Below are 25,481 nucleotides of genomic sequence, written 5' to 3'. Positions count from 1 at the left end.
CAAAATAAGGCATTTCAAAATGCCACTTTTAGAAAACTAGCCGAAGTAAAAAAAAAGAACAAGAAAAAGGATTTGTAAAGAAATAAAGATCACGTGAGAAAATGAAAACGTAGGGAGGAGTTCTGACACAGAACTATTAAGAACCTAAAGAGGGGCATCTGGGTGGCTCAGTTGGTTAAGTGTCTGCCTTTGACTCTGGTCATGATCCCAGGGTCCTGGGATCCAGCCCCGCGTTGGGCTCCCTGCATGGCGGGAGCCTGCTTCTCCCTCTCCCTCTGTCTGCCACTCCACCTGCTTGTGCTCTCTCTCTGTCAAATAAATAAACAAAATCTTAAAAAAAAAAGAACTTCAAGAAACAGGCACCTGTCAATGTTGTGTAACTATTAAATAGGTAAAATAACAGAATTGAATAAATAGAAAAGTTTATTAAAACTTGATAATGACTTATTTTTAATTTTAATTTTTAAAAATATTTTGTTTATTTATTTGTCAGAGAGAGAGAGAGCACAAGCAGGGGAAGCAGCAGGTAGAGGGAGAAGGAGGGTCCCCCGCGGAGCAAGGAGCCTGATGCAGGACTCCATCCCAGGACCCTGGGATCATGCCTGAGCCAAAGGCAGATGCTTAACTGACTGAGCCACCCAGGAGTCCTGATAATGACTTTTTAGCTGATAATGACTGATAATGACTTTTAAGCATTTCAGATTAAAAAAAAATGGGTAAGACGTGGGTCAATTTCATGTTCCTACCTTATGAAGTTAAACAGAAAAATTTACCAAAATATTCTATGGTAAATGAAATACAATCCTATTTAGGCTAGTTGAGATCTGGTGAGATGAATACCCTCATTCAGGTAGTACACTTTCTTAAATGATATAGTCGAGATAAAACTTGGAATATATCTCCTTTAGGTCTGACAAACCCGTAAAACAGCAGTGGAGTACTGAGACTGTTGGGATTTTCAATTTGTTGTGTTCCTGACTTGTCCCCCCGTGATGTTTTCTTCTACAGGGTATGTTATCAAGCGCGACTACACATCCTTCCCACCAGGCGGCACTCTAAGCTCTTCGGAAAGGCGAAGACTAGGCGTCTGCTGAAATCCGCCGTAGGAGGCTCCGTTTGTGGGAAATTGATAGTTTGGATTTTATTAATTGAAGCTTTAGAATTGAAAATGGGTCTTTATAAACTAGGCAACTAGACAGGCCATATGGTTTAACTGAAAGGAAGTAGTCTTTGGAATCCTTGCTTTTGCTTCATCTCGCACTCCAGTGAGTCTTGCAGACCAGTAGGGCGACGCTGTCAGGGACAACAAACGGATCAGGGGTGCAGTGAGGCCTGGGGCGGCCCTCCGGAGATGCCCTGGTCTACTCACAGAATTTATAGGACCCAACAACCTTGCTCAGCCACAAGTTACACAACAGAGGTAACTTCTCTAACAAGCAGCCCCAGAGGGAAGTGTTTCCCGGCTCGCTGGCAGAAAGAAAGACTGCAGGATTGTGGCCCTGACTCCCATTTCCATTACGTCAGAGGAACAGTGCTCCTTACTTATGAGGTTCCAGGCATTGGAAGGGGCAGCGATTTTCAAAGACTTCAGAGAAGTGGGTATGATGCATGCAGCTAGGTTCATGTCAGAAGTCCTTCAACCTTGCTGTTGGTATTAAAGTGTGACGCGCTTCTTCTCTAACATCCTTTGTCAACCTCAACCCAAGAGGGAGAACTGGAACCTGGGCTCAGGGACAAAATTGAGAACTCTCCCTTCACTGGCTGTGGAGAAGAATTCACAGATAATGGCTATGAAACATCATTCATGAAGTCTTTAGAGCTATAACCAAACATAGGAAAGAGAAGCCCTAGACTGAGAGCCACAGAGACTTTTTTCCATGATGCTCCACCACTTGCTTACTGCGTTCGTGTGATTTTTTCTGGTTTGAGGTTTCATCTGCAAAATGAGAGGTCTGGAGCAGAAGACTTGATGGGCTTTCAGGCATCCAAGTTCTGGGATTCGTGTCTAGGGAGGTAGAGTCTGTCTGCAAACTGCCACATAACAACCACTGCAGGAGAGCCTTCCTGATCACTGTTGCTTCTGTGGGCATAGCGGGCTTTCTACAGAGGGGCTTTATGCTGGAGGCTGTTTGGACCAGCTAATTTCTAAAGTGCTCCTAGTTAGAATAGACCCCCTGGGTCCATATTACTTGTGAGTAGTTTATAAAGTATTAAATGACTGGGGGCTAGGAGTTCCAAATACCTTATTTTAAAATGTTATTTCCAAGGGTGGTCACAATCCATTCATGTGCAACCAATATATTGAGCCCCTGGCATGTGTATCCCAGCACTATGGCATAAGCAGTCAAGGGTTGCTTAGAGTCTATGTGGTGGATGGACTGAAAACAAAGGAGTACGATACAAAGTAGTAAGAGCTAGTAAGATTGTACTTCTTCTGCTGGAGGAAGGTACCAGGCACTATGGGTCTAACTTCCTGGGCATCCCAGAAAGAAGGTCACACAAAGAGCTGGGTCACAAAGAGCCTTGTTCATTGCAGCGAGTGCCAAGCGCGTGCCCGACCACGCAGTAGATGGCTGATAACGTTTGCTGATTAAATGCCTGCATGCATACAGATGACAAAGTTTTGGGTAATTGAGGACAATGCCTAAAATGTTTCTGAGCACTTGACACCTGCTTTCATAGGTCCTCCTTTTAGCATACAAAACCAAAGCACTATTATTATCTTCATTTTATATGAGCACCGAGGCTTGGAGAAGCAAAATAATCCGTTCCACTTGGTAAGAAGCAGAACCAAAACTCAGACACAGGTCTGTTCAATTTTAAGGTATGTATATTTTTTTTAGAGGATTTTTTTTTTTAAGATTTCATTTATTTATTTGACAGAGAGACACAATGAGAGAGGGAACACAAGCAGGGGGAGTGGGAGAGGGAGAAGGAGGCCTCCCGCCGAAGAAGGAGCCTGATGTGGGGCTCAATCCCAGGACCCTGGGATCATGACCTGAGCCGAAAGCAGACGCTTAACAACTGAGCCACTCAGGTGCCCCTTAAGGTATATTCTTAACTGGAACTGGAGTAAGAGGCAAGTGAACTTGCAAAGTTCTGGGGCTCTAAGAACTGGAGAAAATTAGGAAATATTTGGTAGATATGAAATGCTCAGAAAAGTAAAACCCAAAAGATTTTTAAAAAAATATTTTGAGGAAGGCATTGTAAATACATATCGATGTAAACTACATCAACTTTTATTGAGGAATTCATGTATTATCTGGCTAAAAAAATTAAAGATGTTCCTAAATGTATTTCTCTTTCAGTACCTACAGTTAAAGTATTTTGAACATAAAGTTGTTCACATACTATAAAACCAACTTCTCCAAGAGCCACTTAAATTAACCACTGACTGCGTATCTGAAGGGTCTGCCGCGTACCACATTATGGATGTCCCAGACCGAGTGCCCGGCTGCTTTTGTCTGCCCGGTGCATCCAGCATACTCCTCTGCTCAGCTTTCTGTACCCACGGGGGCTTGAGCCCATGAGCTGTGGTGGCTTTGTCTTCTTTTACATGTAGACTTGAATTAATCCAACTGTGGGCCAACTCTCACTCCTTCCACGCTGTCTTCTAATTCCTGTCTAGTTACCATGGTAAAAACAATATTCTGTTTTAAGCAAAAACAGACCTTATTTTGATTAATAAGCATAATATTAGAGCTGGTGACTGATAGACTTAGGCTAAACAAAGAAATTCCGTGCCAGCCACCTTCTTATGAGCCAGGGGCAGGCAGGCCAGGACTTGGCCCGCTGCATGCAAGAAGACACTTAAAAAACAGCATTGTCAGGTATTTTGGAACTGCGAGGAATTTCCTTATATGGCATGAGTTAGACTTTTACGGCTAGACCTGGTCCCACTGCAGCCTGACGGCATGGAAGGCACAGAAGGCCAGTGCTTTCTTTACTCCTGTGACCTGGTGCATTCAGTCACCCCACGTTTGCTGCAGGAACCACAGCGGGCGAGGTGCGCCTTCATGAGGAGCCGGGGAGGACAAGGAGAGCCATCTCCTTGCTCACTTGTATCCTTATGCAAATCTTTTGCACTGCTCATTGGCTTATTTAGTTGAGGTGGTCAGAGTTGTCATTTTTTTAAGCAGACTTCAAAACTGCGTCATCTCTTTGTGTTTGGCCTGGCTCACTTTGCAATCTCCCATTAGATTCTTTACAGAAATCTCTACTTACTTTTCATCACTAATTAAACTGCTTCCCTCAAGCCCTGTGTGTCTAGATAAATATGTCATTACATTATGATTTAAGTACCAGTTCAAAACCATTTTGTCCCATTGCAAACATTATACAAATTTCCAGGATAGTATAGATTAATCTAAAAGGCATTTTAAGTTTAGTTTGATAAACTGCCATTTATCGAATGCAGCACTTGGAAATGTGGTTAGAACATAAACCATTTGTAAACTGGATAAAGCCTATTCGAGTCTTCCAAATTTAAAATATAGGGTATGGGGCCCCTGGGTGGCTCAGTTGGTAGAGCGTCCGACTCTTGGTTTTGGCTCAGGTCATGATCTCATGGGTTGTGGGACTGAGCCCTGTGTTGGGCTCTGTACTCAGCACGGAGTCTGCTGGAGATTCTCTCTCCCTCTCTCTCTGCCCCTCCCCCCCTCATGCTCTCTCTCTAAAATAAATCAATAAATCTTTAAAAAATAAATAAAATATAGGGTAGATGATGGAATAACATGGTTAAGGAATTCAGTCTCTCCATGAAAGTCATTTTTAATAAAAGATTTCCACAGTATTTTAGGTTTACAGATGGATTCCTGAGTGGCCAATGATGATGGTATTTCAGGCAGGAGGCTGGATGTCAGCTTCTGCTCATTTATGAGTGCCTACTATGTGATAGACTGGAGTTAGCATTTTCCTACTCCATTTAGGCCACAATGATGGCATTATCTTTTTCTTTCAGGAGACAGGTTGAGGAATTTGCCATGAGTTGAACAGAGACTAGATGGTAGGGCAAGACACATGTTAGTTATTATTAATTTAAAAAATAATTTTTAAAATTACAAAGTAACACATGCTTGTTGTAGAAAATTCAGAGATTCATGAAAATAAAATAAACTTCCTTCATAATTCCTTCAAGTAGATAACCATGGCTATCAATTTACTGTATTCTTTCTGTATACAAATGCATAAATATGTAACTTTTTACTTATAAAAGTGACATCATAATGTTTTGTAACCAGCTTCTTTCAATTAGTGGTATATCATGACCATCTTTAAATCTTCTTTGAAATATCACTTTATTGAATACAAGAGAGTCTACTGTTTTATATGCCATAAATATTTAACAAATCCCCTTAGCACGAGAAACTTTGGTTGAAGTGTTTGTGATAAATGTGATGCACATCCTTTGAGCAAATCTTTACACATTGCATATATTTCTTTAGTTTAAGTTCCTAGAAGTATAATTCCTAGGTTGAAGGCTATGAACATTTTTAATGGTTTTGTTGTATGTAGCCAAATTAGCTCCAGAAATATTCTTTTTTTTTTTTTTTAAAGATTTTATTTATTTATTTAAGACAGAGAATGAGAGAGAGCACATGAGAGGGGTTAGGGTCAGAGGGAGAAGCAGACTCCCTGCCGAGCAGGGAGCCCGATGCGGGACTCGATCCAGGGACTCCAGGATCATGACCTGAGCCGAAGGCAGTCGCTTAACCAACTGAGCCACCCAGGCGCCCGCTCCAGAAATATTCTTAAACCAATTCACACTTCACCAACAATGCAGACTTCATTTCTCCATACCCTAGTGAAAATACCATATTGTAACTATATTTCTTTGATTACTAGTGAAATAAAACTTCTCCATTCTATTGTCTGACTTTCTTCCTTTTCTTAAACTTTGCTTTAAATACTAAATATTAAACAGGGGTGCCTGGGTGGCTCAGTCGGTTGGGCATCTGCGTTCAGCTCAGGTCATGATCCCAGGGTCCTGGGATTGAGCCTTGCATTGGGCTCCCTGCTCTGCAGGGAGCCTGCTTCTCCCTCTCCCACTCCCCCTGCTTGTGTTCCCTCTCTTCCTATGTCTCTCTCTGTCAGATAAATAAATAAATAAATCTAAAAAAGAATTACTAAATATTAAACAAAAAAAGACAAACTTTGTGATATTGTGCTATTATGGTATCTCCTCTACAGGAAGAAGAAAAACATAATCTTCTCTGATAACAAATTACTGATGGAATGAAAAACAAATTAACTGAATGAGACACCTGGGCCCATCAGACATATCTCCATGACACTTGTCACCATAGTACACATGAAGTCATGCACTGTTGGTCTTCTTCATTTCAGTACTGCTAATATAGGAATCCCTAATAGGTTTTAGACCACTGTATTATGGACAAGGGATATGAAGAACAAAACGGGTAATACCTCCTAATTAATCTGATTTGAGTTCTATAAGGCAGACCCCTGCCCTGATTTCTGGATGATTGTATCCAACTGCCTTGGATTGCCTATAGTATTTCAAATCCAGCATGTCCCAATCTACCACCTGCCTCCCTAAATCTCACTGTTGTCTTTCTCTTCCTCAGTTAGTAGCATATCAATCTACCCAGAGAGTATCAATCCCCAAGACTCAATTTTATTTCAAATACCTCTATTTTCTCTAATATTTCCCTAATTTAGGCCTCTCTCTTAATCATCCAGTAAGTACTTTTGAGCACTTACTATGTGCCAGATCTTCTCCTAAGCTTGGTGGTGATGGGGAAGAGCAAAGTTTAGAGGAGAAAGGGAGCCCGATGCGGGGCTCGATCCCAGGACCCTGGGATCATGACCCAAAAAGACAAAGCCTTGCTTTTTGGGATGCACTGGGGAGGTAGGTAAAAAAGTAAGAAATCTAAGGGGCGCGTGGGTTGCTCAGTTGGTTAAGCGACCAACTCTTGGTTTCAACTCAGGTCATGATCTCAGGGTTGTGAGATCGAGCCCCACCTGGGGCTCTGCACTCAGTACAGAGTCTGCTTGAGATTCTTTCCCCCCCTCCGTTTTCCTCTGCTCCTCTCCTTGCTCGTGCTCTCTTTCTAAAATAAATAACATCTTAAAAAAAACAGAAATCTAAGATGGAGGTGACTGCTTTGAATACTATTTTAGGTTGCCTACAGAGGTAATATTTAACCTATGACTTAAGAGAAGAGCCTGCCAGGATTCTGGGAGGAGCATTCTAGACAGGAGATATGGCCAGGTTAGGAGGAAGAAGACCTTAATAGACTCAAGGAATGGAAAAGGGACCATGTGCACTGCCATTAAGGAGAGTAATTGGCAGAGTGAAATCATGTTTGAAGGCCATGTAAGTCTGAATGTTGTAATATCAAGTATGATGGGAAACCTTGAAAGTTTTTAAATAGAGAAAAAACATGCTGTGATTTATGTTTTTCAAAAAGAAAACCATGGCTGCCATGGGAGACTGAATTATGGTGGGGGAAGGTGGATGCAGGGAAGGGAGATCCTGGTGATCAATTCATAATTGACCTGCTGAAGTTTGGCATCTTCTGTATAAAATGTGCTGACATCCAGGACACCCTGAATGCTTGTGGCTAGTTGGTTTCTTCTTAGAATACCTGCACACTCCTTTCTTCCCAGGGAACTGTGTGATTTCCAAGCACCAGCTGGCTTCCAAATTTGTGCATACTAGCTATATTTAAAATTAAATTTTAGCTTATTTTATTTTTAAGATTTTATTTATTTATTTGAGACAAAGAGACAGAGAGAGAGAGAGACAGAGAGAGGGCACACAAGCAGGGAGAGGGGCAGAGGGAGAGGGAGAAGCAGACTCCCCGCTGAGCAGGGAGCCCAATGCAGGGCTCGATCCCAGGACCCGAAGATCAAGACCTGAGCTGAAGGCAGACGCTTAACTGACTGAGCCACCCAGGCACCCCTAAAATTAAATTTTAAATAAGGTTATTAATATTATACAAAACAACGAAGTATGAGAACAAATTATCAATTCTAGGGAAAACTAGGTCAGTTTGGAAAGACTTGGTAAAAATGTAGGCAAGATAGCAGTACAGGATTGAGGGAAAAAAACAGTAAAAATTGTGCCTTCTGCCATAGATTCCTTCATACACATCTTATGCTTTCACTGTACAGAAACTAAAGCTAGGAATCAGAAAATGCATTAGGGATATGGCTTAGCAAGAGAGAAAATCAGAAGCACTCATTAGTAAAACCGTGCCAAAGAAGGGCTTTGTGCCTCCATTTGAACTTTGGCAAATGAATACATGTGCATTAAGTTAAAGTGTTTAAGGTATGCAGTGCGGTTCCTGCGTCTCTCTTTGGCCTATCACAGCAAGTAAGTGGGCTTCTACTTTGGAGCTAGAATTGATATATTGGACCGGGGAAAAAGAATTAGGGATAATAATGATCCTTGCCACTTGCACAGGCTGAAGCGGACTCTTTTGCTTGGCATGCCTTTCTACTTTTAAGCAGGAGCTAAAGCTCTACACTTCTACTGCTGACCAATATTTGCCCTTCTTTCCAGCCTTCTCATTCCCGTAATTCATCACGCATACCACAGTTACCACCACGCTTGCCACAATGCTGCACAATGTACAGACCAGCCTGTATACAAAGCTGTATTGGTCTGAACTCCTTGAAGGGCTCATGTGCTTCTTAACAATTTTTATAACCCAGAGCTGACACATAGTAGATGGTCAATGTTTGTTCAATGGACAAAGGAAAGAACAGGCTATCTACTTTAATCTTTTGGACCGAGAAATATCTTTGTAAGCGTTTAAATGATGATCTAGCCTATACTGTTATGTGAATGTTTGTGCCCCCCTCAAATCCGTATGTTGAAGCCCTAACCCCCTCGTGTGAATGTATTTGGAAATGGGGCCTCCAAGGAAGTGATTAAGGTTAAATGAGATCTAAAGGTGGGGTCCTGATCCAACCGGACTAGCGTCCTTAGGAGAGATACCAGAGAGCTTGTTCTCTGTGACCCAGAGTGTCCTCACCAGACGCCAGCTCTGCTGGTACCTTGATCTTGGCACTCAGCCTCCAGAGCTGTGAGGAAATAAATCTGGTGTTGAAGCCATTCAGTCTGTGGTTTTGTTACAGCCGCCTGAGCGGACCACCACATACGTGGAGAACAACAGATTGTTTTCTCCTTCGTATTTGGTTTGCCAAAAGGAGCCTCAGATGTAAGCGATCTTTGATCTGTCTAGTAGATGGTTCTCTTTTAGCTTTCAAGAAAAAAAAAGTTTCTCCTTTGATCACTTTTCTTTACTAACAAAATATACAGTATCATCACAGGTAGAAGAAGTCTTTTTGTTTGAAAAGCCATTTACCCCCTAAGGTTAAACCTATAATTCAAATTAAAATTATCTTTAATTATTTTTAATTTATCTTGGTACAATTAACAAAAAAATTTTTTTTAGTTGTTTCACAAGTGGCTAGTCTCTGTAAGTCCCTTGCTCTTCCCTCACACTTGTCACACCTCCTATCTGCAAGATGGTTTCCATAGTACCTCTGCACATTACCTGAGATCAAAACAAGAGGAAGGGGAGAGGCAGTAAGAGCAGCAAACTTACCCGCTTACAGGAAAAGCGAGTGATTTCCCAGAAGCTATCAGCATACTTCTATCCATCTCACTGGCCATAATCGCGTCACAGGCTCAGACCCAGTTGCAAGGGGAGCTGAGAAAAACAACTTATTTGGTTTATCACATTCCTATTTTGGAGGGGGTAAAGAAACTTTTGGGTTAGTCAATGAATGGTGGTATCTGCGATATAGGGTTACTGGAAAACTGGACTGGCAGATGAACTAATACTAAGAAATAATCCTCCAGATATGGGCTTAATCACCCCAAGGTGGGCTTTTCATTTCACATGATAGCAAAGAACTTTAGCCAGCATCTCACTAATATTTCTTTGATTACAATTAGCTAGGTTGCAAACATTTCATTAGAGCAACGTCTATACCAAGTCTTATCTGTATCTATTACAATAAAACACTGACTTTAGCTATTGAGTATACATTAGCCATATTGTTTATTATTGTTTCGTGTGGAGCTAATGACACTATTGTACTTTTCTGTAAGTAATACACAGGGAAGTGGTAAGTGGGTTCCTCTAATTTGAGGCTATGGTTAAAACCATAAACAGAGTTTATCATTATTGTGTTTTGACCAAGAACATAGCTTACCCATTTCTAAGTTTGCATTCCATATTCACTGGTGCTACTTAAGAACATCTTTTAAAGGGAAGAAGAATTTAGCTTTGTGTAATTCCTGCCATCCTTAATGGTGCGGTAATTGTGTCAGTACAGGCTATCACAAGTTCTTACCTAATGGAGTCTAAAGTATCATTCAATTCTGAGACTTCATCAGAACAAAAATACATCTGTTCTAACTGAAGACCTTAAATAGGGAGGAAAATTGGGGTTGAGAAAATAAGAAAAATAAAGTCATGTTTACTACACAAAATACAACTCCTAAGGTTCTATATGGTAGCTACAGGCAAACTACAATTTGGCTTAAGGCTGCCCCCCGACCCCCCCCAAAAACAAATCAAAAAAGAGAAAGACAGTAATAGAGTCTTTAAGATAAAAACAAATCAATTCTTTAAGAAAAGCACCGGTTTTACTGCTGCTGAAACCTAAGAGAATTTTCTCTCATGAGTCCTCATAAAGGGCACAGTGTGGTGTAGCTGCTTAAAACCACGTGTTGAGGGCGCCTGGGTGGCTCAGTTGGTTAAGCAACTGCCTTCGGCTCGGGTCATGATCCCGGAGTCCCGGGATCGAGTCCCGCATCGGGCTCCCTGCTCAGCGGGGAGTCTGCTTCTCCCTCTGACCCTCCCCCCTCTCATGTGCTCTCTCTCTCTCTCATTCTCTCTCTCTCAAAAACAACAACAACAACAAAACACGTGTTGAAAATCCAAGTTCTGATGATTGTTTTGCTAGTAGAAGCCAAGAGCACAGAAGCAAAGTGCAGTGCAGTAAAGGTAATTCTATTATCTTTTGGAAGAACTAAAATGTGGATCAAATAGGTAGCTCTTTGAAAATCTTCCAGAGGATACAATTTAGATTTCTCTCTTTACGGTTGAGAATACAGACTTGTTTTTAACATAATCCTCAAACTCCTCTATTCCTGTAAGAAAACCCATTTCAAAACTACACAAATTATTTTTAGACCTAAGACCACTGTTCCCTTCTAATATCACAAATAGTTGAAGTAGACTACATAGACTATTTTTCTGAGGAACAAGGTTTTCTAAATAAATGTGCTTTAAATGTCTACTCTCAGAATGGTAGACAAATAAAGCACATTTTAAAATGCTGGTTTATGGTTTTAGTACCTACACATGAACTTAATTTTTAAAAGGTTAAGTTAAAACATTATTCACAAAAGTGTTTCCTGTTTGAATTATGTCCAATTTTTTTTATTAATTTTGGTTACATTTGAAGTGCACTGCACCTATTCACAAAGATTTAAAATGATCAGTAATACAAAATGTAAACCTAAAAAAAAAAAATCATAAAGTCATTCCACATCTGTGAAATGCAGCAGTTAAGTACAATTAAATTTACAATAATTACAAGGGATAGAGAGAACATGAAATTGAAGGGAAAAATGATATTCAAGATCTAAACAACACAGCTACTGCTACACTGAAAAAATAATTTATTAAATGAATATAGTACTGGGAATAAAATGCATCATAAAAGTAAAAAAAGTAAATTCTAAATATAAATAGTGGTTTATTTAATTAACAAGAAGTTTTCTTCACCCATCCAAAACTTTACATACAATCTTCTGAAAGGCCAGATTTTGAAAGTGTATGGTTCACTTTAAAACAGACATGTACGTAGCACTATAATATCTGGAATTTAGCAAATATCATCTTGTCATTAGACTAAAAATTATATTAATTTAAATGATTGTTCTTTGTAAGCCTTTTTAAGCCTAGAATATTTTGAAATGAACAAAGAGAACAGTTTATTATATTCTTCTTATCTCCCAGGATAGTAAACACACTTCTAGTATACTTTGTGGAAAATACTCTGAGAACATGTGCATTTTGACAAAGGCTTTTAAAATTTTTGGTACTTTGGTAAGGAGCAGTTGCCTTTTTAGATCAAAAGTTGACAACAGCCACTTGATCTCTTAATCTACATAAATAGAATTTTAACAACTACATTTTAATATGTACATCAAGATACTGATAAACTTTTAGATAGTGAAGAAAACAAAACTGGAGATTGTTATTCTATTTTCCCAGTAAGTTTCCCTCAGCTTTTAGAAAGCACATGCAGTTCAATATACCAACCGGGACTTCAAAATGCTAGCAGGATTACAACACTTATTAACAGCAATATGCAAAGCAGTGGAAATAGAAAATAAATGAGTAACTTCATATAGTAAAAACGAAACAAGGCACTTTCAACAAGTATAAGCAAATCTGAAATAAACACCTTTTCATAAAGCTGACTCACAGACCCTAGCAGACTGGTATAAAAGTGAAATAGTGAAGGCACACATAATTCTTTTTCTTAACTCCACTTACTAAAGAAATTCACCAATTAAACTTGGCACAAAGGAGTTTAATTATCATAAAGTGCATCACTTGGCTAAATATATTAAAAGGAAAATCAGCCTTAATACATTATAGCAACATATTCACATATACAGAAATAAAAATGCAATCCCAGGAGTCAATGTAGTTAAGGAACTTTATAGTATATATGGCTTTTTATTTTGTATTTTTTTGTATAACTCCCTATTTGCTTAGAATCTTTATTTTCAAAAGAGTATACCTTGATTAGCAAAAAGAGGTAGTATTCCGAAAGAGGACAACTCACTGCTTCTACAGGTAGACATCTGAGATAAAGATATGTGGAAAATAAACAAGTACAACATATTATAATAAACTAGACACTTACTATAGCATTCTGATAATGAATCAGCTTTTAAAATCAAGGCTATTTTATCACTTTAGCTACATTATTATATGTTACTATAGCTCTCTGAAATAGTTTTCCTTTGGTATTATAAAGTTTTCTTTTTTTTTTAAATAGCAATAACATTGCAAACAGGCAATTTTTATTTACAAATGGTAAACGTGTCAATATTTAAAACTTAATTCATCTTTACCACTGATTTAAACCACTAATGAAAATATATTATGTCAGAGATACAAAGAAGTATATATCAACCAGATAGTAACATGCATTTAATGTCCATTTAACTGATAAAATTGGCATTTTAAACACAAACACAAACACGCATACCACACACAAGAATGCTCACACACATATTCATTTGGAGCAATATATTGGCAAAATACCAAAATAACTTATGCACATCATTTAAGAATTGAGTCTTGATAACAGAACTCTAACTAGATTTTTTTTTTAGTGTATTAAATACAAAGGTTGGATAAAAGACAATTTAAAGCAGCAGTGAATACATTTCTATCCCAATAACTTAAAAAAACTTTTCTTTATGTAAACTTTAATACATGTGCAATCTTTCTGTTTTCTGTAAATGCTTCAGTCTTTTTTCTTTTTAAATATTTGCCACTCTATTCTAAATTTGCTGAAACATATACATGGAAGGAACTGCTCGTCATGTATTAGTCTTCTGCATTGTACGCCACTTCTGCAACTTCTATGTCCGATACAGAATTTTCAGGTTCACTACAACTTAAGCATGGCTTATCATCAGTTCTGCAAGAAAAGAGAAAGATGTCAATGAAGAGATAAGATACATGCTATTTCACTTCGCTATTACCTTTAAAATTTTTTAATCTAATGTAGAGATTATTTAAATATTAATGGGAAAATATTTAATGGAAAAGAATATTTAAATATTTGATCAGAAATTTTATATAGATATTTTTAATGATTTTATTTATTTATTTGACACAGACAGAGAGAGACTACAAGTAGGGGGAGTGGGACAGGGAGAAGCAGGCTCCCCACTGAGAAGGGAGCCCAACACGGAGCTTGATCCCAGGACCCCAGGATCATGACCCGAGCCAAAAGCAGCCGCTTAACCGACTGAGCCACCCAGGCGCTCCAAGAAGTTTTATATTTTTAAGTTGTCATTACCAGACAACACCTTTGAATATATTTTTAACTCTTTCAGCTCTCCCAACTACCATTTATCACTAAAAATCCAGTTTATAATGACCTTCACCAACATAAATCTGTTCTCATAATTATAGCTTAGCTGCTACCACTAAAGTATTAATAATGACTTTGGATTTATAAGTAATAAATATCCTATGTGCTTTCAAATATACTATCTTTTCATCATTCCTGTTAGGTAGGCAGGCTTGTTGCTATTACACTATCCCACTTTTTGAATGGAAAAAGAATGAGGGAGATTAATTTGTCAAGCTTTACAAAATTAAGGAATTAACTGAATGGTTAATTTAGACATATCTTCAAAGTAAGTAATAATGTTTACAGCCTAGATGACAAAGACTCATTTTTAAGGAGAGCCTACAATATCTAGTCTTTCTTTATTTGCTCAGCAGATTCACGATAGAATAACACTGAGTTCACACAAAAAAATACTCTCTAGAGTATTATTGACTATTTCCCTCTAATTATTCAGATGATTAGGCTATAATAAACCAAATATTATTTACCTAGATTCTTCATGCAAAACATCTTGATCAACCTCAAGTGTGGAGGACTCCACCTTTGGGATGTGTCCACCTTCTGTTTCTGACATGTGCAGTGATTCTTCAGGTTCTGAAGACAATGTTCTAAAAGCAAATTAGAGCAACAAGTTATTTTCTACAAATAAAGTATGTATTGGTTTATTTTTGTGAATACATGTAACTTTAGTAGTCTTTAGCTATTCTTAATATGGCTAATAGATTGCTGACTCTGGGAGTCAACAGAGAAATTAGTACTTATGATTAATGTAAAATGGTTTTAATATCAATTCAATATATGCTGACAAGAACGTAAACTACAACTTTCATATGTGAAAAGTTGGCAGAAATGCCTAGAAACAAAGATACCATTTAAACGGGTTAAAATGAATAATGTTTATCTTGAACAGCTAGAGGCTTATATTTCTGATGTTTCCTATCCTTCAAATGTTCAACCTTCTAAATAAATGATCAAAACGCAACTTTCCCAATCTACAAAAAAGGTACACCAAGAGTCTAAGACTTTTGGAATTGGAAATTTCCTAAATCGTATTAAAATGCAAAGGGCATTTAGCCCAGAGTATTAAAAGTTTAATGAGTAAGTCTAAAAATGCAAGTATCACAATACACCTGATTCTGCTCTCTAGAGTTTCTATATGAAGTTGCTTTTCATTCAGCAGTTTCTTCAGTGATTCCACCTCTTTCTGTTTTTCAAGTAGTTCTTTTTGAAAACGGTAGTTTGTCTCTTCTAAGGTTTCACAGAAAGCCTTAAAAAAAAACAAAAAATGCAAAAAAAATTAATTACTTATGCAGTATCGCCCTCAAGAGCATTTATTTGAAGAGTTAAAGAACATAATCAAAATAATATGTATGCAGCCCCAACAATTTGTTCTCTTCCCTCATCTTTTTTGGTCTCTGCTATCTTGATACTCAGTCCCCACACCTACCAAGGGGACTTCTAACTACAAGTCCCCTTTCTTGAGAATTGTTAATCAGTAAACCACGGTGCTTGAAATGAGTATGTGATAACGCTCTAGTGTAGAATTGGGGGGAAAATGACCAAGTTTTAAGTTTTTATTCTTCATTTATTTTTGCCCAGTCCTAGATGAATATACTTTTTTGAAAAACTGTGGCTATTCATTTGTATTAGCTTAGCAGTGATACTATTGTAACCACCTCCTCCATAGCACCTAAACAATGTTGGGGTTTTTTTCCACATTGCTTTCCTCTTGCTTCTGCTATTCCCATAGTCATTCAAAATTGACATTCTATCCTTCATGCCCAGAATACTAAATACTGCTGACATAAAGATTAAAACAAACAAAATCGTATTACCATAAAAAATGGTGTCATGAAAAAATGTGGTTCACTTATTTTGATGAGGCTTTCAGTGTTACTGATCAATTCTTTTAATTATTCCTAGTCATCTATCACTCCCTGTCCTGTCATTTCTGTGACTATTTTAAACCTTCACCCCTGGCAAGTTCCCTACAATGTGTTACTATTGCTAATTCCAAAACCAGCAGATGATCTTGATTCCTATACCAGAAAAAAAAAAAAAATCACTGACTCCCTGAATCTCATCTACCTTCACATCCTGTTCTTTTTCTCAAGAACATGTGACTCTTCAAGTTATCTTATCTACTCTTTCTCCTCTGGAAGCGTGCTCAATCACATACACTTTCTCTTAAATTTTCAACCTTTCCCCCTCCTCTGGACCCTAAATTTACTGAATAAACATGACTGAAGTTGGTTAAGTAAATCCTAAAAATTTCTCCATAAAAAAAAAATAAAACATCTTCACCTCCCTCTTGATCTTGAGTCTCTCTAGCTAACTCATCTCCTTCCTTTCAAAATAAAAAAAATTATCACAAAAGGTTTTTATCACCCAAATTTAGCCTCCCATTTACTTCTAAAATCATTAAATTAGGAGTTTTGCTCTCTTTTTCTCTACTAACTATGCCCAGGCAAAGGCTAACAATGACCTTCTAGTTGTCAAATCCAAAGTATTGTTTTTCTTGACTTCACTGTCACTATTGACTTAATTTAAAAAAAAAAAAAATAATGGAATCCTTTCTCATTGGCCTCCATAAAACTTCCTGGTTCACTTCTTAACTTTGAGTTACTTTTTAGATGTCTATTTGTTCTTTGCATGTGGGCATTCATCAAAGTTTTGCCCTTGGTTATATATTCTCTTGCTCTATATGTCATCCCTGGGCAATTGCACTTACTGTTAACACTTCAGCTCTCACCTCTACTATATGCGATCATCTTCCAATGTGTTTGTTGTTGTTGTTGTTAATCTCCAGCCCTCAACCTTTCCTGAGTACATAGACATCATTCGTATATCTACTGTTCCTCTTCAATTAGATGTACCAATGGCAAGTCAAATAGTGTCCGCGAGGGAATTTCTATTCTACTACCTCATCATCAAAGCCACCACCAAGCAGGCATCTTAGATCAGCCCATTTCCCTAATTTCTATTGCCCAAGGATAACCAAGACTTTCCACCTTTCCCTTCCCCTCATCCCCTACTGCCTCATCAATACCTCTTGTGTTTTTGTCATTTGTTCTCATTTCTACAGTCTTCAGTTCTTAACCAAACTACACCACCCGTAAACTAACTGGCTTACCTATGTTTACTTTGGCAATCTAAGTTGGCTTTCTTACAAATAGATCTGATCATGTTACCTATGATTTAATACTGCCTAAATAATAAGGCCAAATATCTTACCTTGGCAAATGAAGTACCTTATGATGTGGCAGATGCCTTTTACCCCAACTTCATAGCTTGCTGTATTTACCTTTCCTTTCCTCTGGTCCTCTGCATAACCCCATGTTCCACCCAACTGAATTACTTTCAGTTTCTCAAATATTTGTCTTTATATAGATGGAAGTATATAATACATATCATTCTGCAGCTTGCTTTTTATCTAATGACCTAAGATGAACCTTACAAACATTTCCAAATTTAAAAATCTGGGTATATTCACATTATGAAAAAACTGAACAGTGTTCAACTATCATGCAAATAGAACCTAGGAACACAGAGAAAAACAAAATAAATGAACCACACATAACTTCCATTGGTAACAGTACAGATGACCAAACTAAGGCCTCTGGCTATAAGATACCTAGCTAAAAAACCCAACTTTTAAAACAGCTATGTGGGCAAGAAATAGAGGTAAGTCTCAGGGAACAAAAACAAAGAGAAATGAAAACAAGTGCCACCAGCATGTGTACTGACATAGCTTTGGGTAGTGGGCGAAGGAGGAGTGACGAGAGTTTTCTTTTTGGTAACTTTGAACTTTAAACACCAAGAGGGAACAAGAGATGAGTCAGGCACATTTTAAAGGCTAGTGACAAGAAAAATGAGATACTCAGGAATAAAGTAAGGACTCTAAAGAGCTAAGCCATTAATAAAAGTCACTCATCAACACAGGAATACATCAAGGAAGAATGTTTGTCTCATCTTGGCCTCTACATGGGAGAGGTAAAGTCTTCCCTGAAGAATCTATAACCATGGGCTAATGCCTCATGTGGATTTTGGACTGAGTTCATACTATCACAATTAGTCAGAAATACCCAAGCTTAGAAAATAGTATAAAAAATGGTCCAGGATCAATGATACTAAAGGTATCTCTGCAGAAGCAAACAAACTTCTATGGAAGGATGTACCCTCAACTTTGGCTGTTCAGTGTTCCTGGAGACAAAGTTATAATCAAAGTAAATTTATAATTCAAAATTACAAAACACATTAGGATATCATCCACTGAAAAGAAGGATTAGATTTCCATAAACTTCAAATAGCATATTACTAGAAAAAGATTATAAAATATGAACATGTATAATGACGTGCATATTTTTAAAGCCACTATTAAAAAATATCAAGTATATCTGAGATAAAACAAGAGAATGTCAAGACATGAAAAGTATAGTCAATATTATTAAGATTCCCCCCCCCCCTTTTTTTTTTAAAGATTTTACTTACTTATCTGACAGAGAAAGGGAGAGAGCACAAGCAGGGGGAATGTCAGGGAGATGGAGAGGGAGAAGCAGGCTCCCAGCTAAGCAGGGAGACCGATGCAGGGCTCGGTCCCAGGACCCTGAGATCATGACCTGAGCTGAAGGCAGATGCTTAACCAACTGAGCCACCCAGGTGTCCCAATATTATTAAGATCTTAATGGAAGTACCAAATAGTAGAATAATCTTATCTAAAGACAACAGAGTGAACTGGAAGCTAGGACTAAGAAAATTACATAATTTATTCATTGAAGAATAAAACATAGGGAGATGGAGACAGATAACATGAAAGAAAGGTTAAGACAGATGGAAAAGGAAAATAACTTAACACATAATATTTATAAATTGAGTTCCTAAAATAGAGAACGGAGAGAATGAGGAGAAGTAATACTCAATGAGAAAACAGCAGAAAATTTTCAGAACTGATTAAATGCTAGCATTTTCAGATTTGGGAAGAATAATGCATCCCAACGAAGACAAAAATAAACACCACCCACACACAAAATAGTAAAACTGCACATGGTAAAATCAAAGAGAAGGTCTCTAAAATACTAGGAAGCAAAAACAGTTTACTAGAAGGGGACAACACTGAACTGAGAATAGATATTTCACAGCAAGGGTCTACAGCAAAGGCAGCGGGAAAGACCTCAAAGCACTGAGAAGAAGGACTATCCAGGTGGAATTCTAGACCCAGTTAAATCATACTTCAAGAATGAGAGCAAGATTAAAAAATTTCAGACATTAAAGACCTAAACATTACCAACACACATTCACTGAAACAACTATTAAACGATGTACTTTAAGAGCAGTTAACTGAGCCCCAATGGGAAGAGTGAGATGAAAAACTAGGAATGGTGGACGAAAGGAAGTGACAAGTGTGCAGGTAATTAAAGAAAGCAATGGCTCACTTTGGGGAGGCTGTAAACAACTTGGTTCTAAATTATTTGATGAGAACAATATATGGCCATTAAATAAAAGACCATGAATACAGAGCTTAGAAGCCAAGAGTAGAGGGAAAAAGGGAAGAAAGGAAACTCATTAAGTATATAAAAGGAAGGAAAGGAGAAAAAGCAAGGTAAATAAAAGATACAAAATAAAATGGCAGAAATAAACACACACATATTGGTAATTACTGGACACATCACAATAAACTCACCAGTTAAAAAACAGATTTTTCTGTTTGTATCAAAAACCAAAAATCTCCTTCTATGATGCTGACAAGAAACACACTTTCTTTTTTTTTTTAAGATTATTTATTTATTTGAGAGAGAGAGAGAGAGAGAGAGAGGGAGAGCACAGAGGGAGAAGCAGACTCCCCGCTGAGCAGGGAGCCCACCCTGGGGCTCGATCCCAGCACCCTGAGATCATGACCTGAGCCAAAGGCAGACTCAACCGACTGAGCCACCCAGGCTCCCCAAGAAACACATTTTATTATTATTTTAAACGATTTTATTTATTCATTTGAGACACAGAGATACAGAGAAAGAAAGAGCATGAGCAGGGGGTAGAAGCAAAGGGAGAGGGAGAAGTAGACTCCCCAGTGAGCTGGGAGCTCGATGCTGGGCTTGACGTGGGACTTGATCCCAGAACCTAGAGATCATGACCCGAGCTGAAGGCAGATGCCCAACCATCTGAGCCACCCAGGCGCCCCAAGAAACACACTTTAAATATAAAGATAGAAAAATATTTCTCAGGCAACAGGCAAATCTGCTTTCTCCCCCACAAAAGGCATAGTTTTATTAATCTCAGAGCAATGCATTTCAAGTGGAAAACTTGAGGCACAAAAAGAGTCACTACCTAATAATAAAAGGAATGATTCCCTAAGGATATTTCAACTACAGAATTCCCAAAAAAAAAAAAAAAAAAAAAGAATTAACAACCAACCATTATGAGTGAATTCAATATACTACTTTTGGTAATTAAAGATATGTTAAGAGATTTTTAAAAATCATGAGAAAACAGCCTTATATCAATGTATTTTAAAATCTGTACAAATTGGCCAATTTTCTAAAAAAAAAAATACATAAAAATTGAGCACTAAAGAAACAATCTGAATAAACTCTATTCATTAAAGAAACTTAATCAGTTGTTAAAAATCTACCCATAAAACTACTGAACAAACTAAAGAAAATATCAGACTCAGGTTGTTTTACAGGTGAGTTCTAATGAATACTCAAGGAACGAACAATACTGATCTTATTCAAATGGTTCTGGAGAAAAGAAAAAGAGACTATTTCTCAACTTGTAAGACTGGTATAATCCTGATGCCAGATCCAATGACAATAACAGAGAGGAAAATTATATTGCAAAAATTCTAAATAAAATCATTACAATCCAAATCCAGCCATTAAAAAAAAATGCTGAATTAATGAGTTAATCCCAGAGGTGAATGTTTTATCATTTGAGAATCTATCAGTGTAATTTACCACATATCATATTAAAAAAACCCCATATGATCATCTTTATAGACAGAAGCAAAAGTATTAATAACATACACATACCACAACCTTTAGCAAAGTAGGAATAGAACTTCCTTAACCTAAAAAAAAGATATAAACAAACACAACCCACAACTTCCAGCTGCTTGTAGGAAACACCATATCCAATGGTGAAAAACAGAATCATTTCCTTTAAAGTCAGAACAGAGGAAAAGGATGTTTGCCATAACTGCTTTTATTTAACTCTAAAGATCCCAGGTAGCACAAAAAAATATGAAAATGGAATGAAAAGTATTAACGATTAAAAAGGAAAAACCACAATTGTTAGTATTTCAAGGGATATGATTATATATATAGAAAACCTAAAAGGATCTACAAACTAATGAGAGTTTTCACTGAAGATGTAACATATAAACTATATATAAAACAATAATGTAACGATAATAAATTAAAATATAATAGGGGCGCCTGGGTGGCTCAGTCATTGAGTGTCTGCCTTTGGCTCAGGTCATGATCTCAGAGTCCTGGGATTGAGCCCTGTATCGGGCTCCCTGATCAGCGGGGAGCCTGTTTCTCTCTCTGCCTGCCACTCCCCCTATTTGTTCTCTCTCTCTCTCGGTCAAATAAATAATAAAATCTTAAAAGAAAAAGATATAATAAAAATACCAATTATGATTAAAAAACCCTAAAATAATAAATCCTACAGGTTTCCCTAAAAGTTTTAGGAAAAAATTTAACCTTTATTGAAGACTTTTTAAAAAGACCTAAATAAAGCAAAGACCTTATTGATAGTAAGATTCAATTCTATAATGACTCTCCTCTTCAAAATTAATCAATAAATATTCCAAACAAAATGCCACCAGGATCTTTCATGAAACTCACAAGTTGATTCTAAAATTCACATGGAAAAACAGTCAATTTTGAAGACGAACAAGGAAGGGAAACCTTGTCTTGCCAGATTCAAAAATTATAAAGCTACAGTAATTAATTAACACAGTATGGACTCAATAAAGAAATAGAATAATTATAATAATAAAAGCAAACAGAAATTCTGAAATTGAAAAGCACAATAGCTGAAGTGAAAAATTAACATGAGGGGCTGAACAGCAGATCTGAAATGACAGAAAAATGAGTCAGTGAACTTGAACATAGATCAATAGAAATTATTCAGTCTGAAGAACAGAGGAAAAATGATTGAAAAGAAAATGAACAGCACTTCAGAAACACGTAGTACAATGTGAAGTATACAAACATATGGGTAATGGGAATCCCAGAAGGAGAAGGGCAAGAGAAAAGGACTGAAAAATTATTTGAAGAAATAATGGCCAACAACTTCCTAAGTCTGATGTAGAGCATTAATCTGTGAAATCCAAGAAGCTCAATGAAGCCAAATTTTGATAAACACCTTGATATATCATAATCAAACTGCTGAAAGTCAAAGAAAAAAATCTTGAAAGTAGCAAGGGCAGAATGGCTCATCATGTCCATGGAAGCAATATAATTAAGGGCTGACTTTTCATCAGAAACAATAGAAGCCAGAAGACAGAGGAATGACACAAAGTAGTGAAAGAAAAAAAACTATCAATAACTATCCTTCATAAATGAACATTCCCAGTAAACAAATACTGAGAATTTGTTGCCATCAGACCTGCCTTACAAAAAATACTAATGGAAGGAAGGCCTTGAAGCTGAAAGAATGTGATACCAGATGATAATATCAATCCACAGCAAGGAATGAAGAGGGCTGGAAATAGTAAATATATGGATAAATATAAAAGAGTTTATAATGTATTTTTCTCATTTCTTCTCTTAATTTCTTTATAAGAAAAAAGACTGTAAAGAAATAATTATTATACTGTATTACTGGGTTTATGACATAGATTTAAAATATGTAATAAATAATAGGGGTGTCTGGCTGGCTCAGTCAGTGGAGCATGTGACTCTTCATCTCAGGACCATGCTAGGCCTAGAGCTTACTTAAAAAAAAATATGTAATTATAGCAACACCAAGGATGGGGGACGAAAAAGATGTACTGGAGCTAAGTTTATAATTCCCTGGAATTAAGCATTACTCTGAAGTAGACTGTTAAGATGCATAATGTAATACCTAGAGCAACCATTAAAAACTAAAAAAGTAAAAATTTCTATAGAGGAATCAAACTGGCATACAAAAAATATTTATTTCACACAATAGTAGTCAGTAAAGGAGTAAGAGGACCAAAACAGATGAGACAGGTAGAAATAAATTGCAAAATGGCAGATGTAAAGATGTCAGACTGAACAAAAGACCAAGACCCAACTATATGCTATATCCAAGAGACAGACCTTAGATTGAAAAACACAAATTGAAAGCAAAAAAAAAAAAAAAAGTGGGGGGGGGAAGATACACTATGTAAAGAGTAACTATAAGAAAGCTATAATAAACAAGACTGTGTGGTATTGGCATAAGGATAGGTAACTAGATCACTGAAAGAGAATTAAGAGTCCAGAAACAAACCCATTCCTTCGTTTATTTGATTTTTGATAAAGGTGCCAACACAATAAAGGGTATTGGCACAATTAGGTATCTATGGGAACTTAAGACACTTACCTCATACCTTATAAATATCTGTCAGGTCAGGATAGATTACAGACTTAATATAAGAGCTGAAACTATAAAACTTCTAGAAAAAAAATGAAGCAGAAAACTTTTGTGACCCTGTGTTAGGTAAAGAGTTTTTTGTTTTTTTTTTTAAAGTAGGTTCCACGGCCAACATGGAACTTGAACTCATGAGCCCGAGATCAAGAGTTGGATGCTCTACCGACTGAGATAGCCAGACGCCCCTGGGTAAAGAGTTCTTAATGATACAACACCATAAGCCATAAAAAAAGTGATAAAATGAACTTCATTAAAATTAAAAACATTAGTACTTTAAAAGACATCATTAAGAAGATGAAAAGACACATACAGATCAGGAGAAAATATTTGCAAATCAGATATCTTTGATAAAGGGCTTCTATTCAAAATAAAGAAGTTTTACAACTCAATAAAACAGCCAAACAAAAAAAAGGGGGGGGGCAAAAGACTTAAACAGACAATTCATCAAACATATAATTGGCTAAAAGGCACATGAAAAAGTGAACAACAAATTTAAAAAAGGTGACCAACATAAAAAATTAGGGAAATGCAAATTAAAACTATAGTACAATACCACTACACACCCATAAGAATGACTACACTCCAAAGACAGATAAATCACACTTATGAGGACATGGATAAACTGGAACTCTCAAATACTAGTGGTGGGAATGTAAAACGGTAGAGCTACTTCAAAAACAGTTTGTAAGTTTCTTTAAAAAGTTAAACATAATTTGCCATATAAGCAAATGTTCCATTTCTAGGGATCAGTCCAAGAGAAATGAAGACAAATGTCAACACAAAGCCTCTATGAGATTGTTCACAGCAGCATTATTCAAAATAGCACAAAAGTGGAGACTATTCAAATGTCCAACTGGTGACTAGATAAACAAAATGTGGTATATGCATACAATGAAAAACCATGCAGCAACAAAAAATATTGCTATATATTCTATATATTCATAGAAGCTATATCATGGTTGACCCTCAAAAACATGATGCTACGTGAAAGAATGTAGATGTAAAGATTATATACTGTATATGTTATGCATACTGCATTTGTAAAATATTATGTATATTGAATACTGACCACACACACACACACACGACTCTATTTACATAAAATGTACAGAAAAGGCAAATTTGTAGAAACTGAAAGCAGATCAGTAGTTGTCTGGAGCTGGGAGTGTTGGACTGATTGTGAAATGGCTTGTAGGAATTTTTTTCAAGGGAATTTCTAAAACTGAATTATGGTGATGGTGGCATAGTTCTATAAATTTACTAAAAATTATTAAATTATACATTTACAATGGAATAGCAAATAGGTAACTTTATGGATGAAATTTTTACTTCAATAAAGCTATTTCCAAAAAGCTATGGCATTCACTCTAATAGAAAGAACAGATTCAGTTTAACTGAAAACATTACAAATCTACCAATTAAATCTGTTCCATTTAAATGCCATTGAACATTAGGGGAAAAAAACTTGCATAAAATCCTACCTAATCTATTATTACCAAATCTGTTTTGTGAATCTAGCCAATTGCTTCGAGAAATAGGCCACTCTAACACATCAATTAGCGTAATTTGAGGAGCATCAAGCTTGAGTTGAATTGATAACAAGACAATAACTTCTACTTCTGAAGGTACATTTTAATTGATTTTAATTGTAGGTTCTTTACTTTGATATTTAGATGGAAGAAAACTCAGCATACAAACAGCATTTTTAAATGTAGTAAAATAAA

At 36.9% G+C, this 25,481-nt stretch overlaps 2 protein-coding genes and 1 long non-coding RNA gene across 5 annotated transcripts in view; 2 read left to right on the top strand and 1 right to left on the bottom strand.

The window, feature by feature from the left end:
- The window catches only part of CHMP4C (charged multivesicular body protein 4C), a 33,875-nt gene extending 31,050 nt beyond the window's left edge, over positions 1-2,825 (top strand). Inside the window, exon 5 of the mRNA XM_054512554.2 lies at positions 1,009-2,825. Within this exon, the coding sequence (XP_054368529.2) occupies positions 1,009-1,094 (86 nt within the window). The 3' untranslated portion in view covers positions 1,095-2,825. The remainder of the gene's footprint in view (positions 1-1,008) is intronic.
- A 10,001-nt stretch (positions 2,826-12,826) lies between these two features.
- The window catches only part of SNX16 (sorting nexin 16), a 40,322-nt gene continuing 27,667 nt past the window's right edge, over positions 12,827-25,481 (bottom strand). For all 3 annotated transcript variants that reach the window (XM_045896310.3, XM_064588155.1, XM_064588154.1), the window contains 3 exons: positions 15,288-15,424; positions 14,646-14,765; positions 12,827-13,716 (listed from right to left, as the gene is read on the bottom strand). In XM_045896310.3, the coding sequence (XP_045752266.1) occupies positions 13,623-13,716; positions 14,646-14,765; positions 15,288-15,424 (351 nt within the window). In that variant the 3' untranslated portion in view covers positions 12,827-13,622. The remainder of the gene's footprint in view (positions 13,717-14,645; positions 14,766-15,287; positions 15,425-25,481) is intronic.
- Positions 14,678-24,182, top strand: LOC129046422 (uncharacterized). Its single transcript, XR_008507677.2, has 2 exons — positions 14,678-14,807; positions 23,857-24,182. It is a non-coding gene; the product is annotated as an uncharacterized LOC129046422 (long non-coding RNA).

This window comes from Mirounga angustirostris, unplaced genomic scaffold, assembly GCF_029215605.1.
Source record: "Mirounga angustirostris isolate CCGP_5_RB_7025 unplaced genomic scaffold, mMirAng1.0.hap1 SCAF_4, whole genome shotgun sequence".
Taxonomy (NCBI): Eukaryota; Metazoa; Chordata; class Mammalia; order Carnivora; family Phocidae; genus Mirounga; species Mirounga angustirostris.
This window is presented reverse-complemented; position numbering and strand designations above follow the sequence as displayed.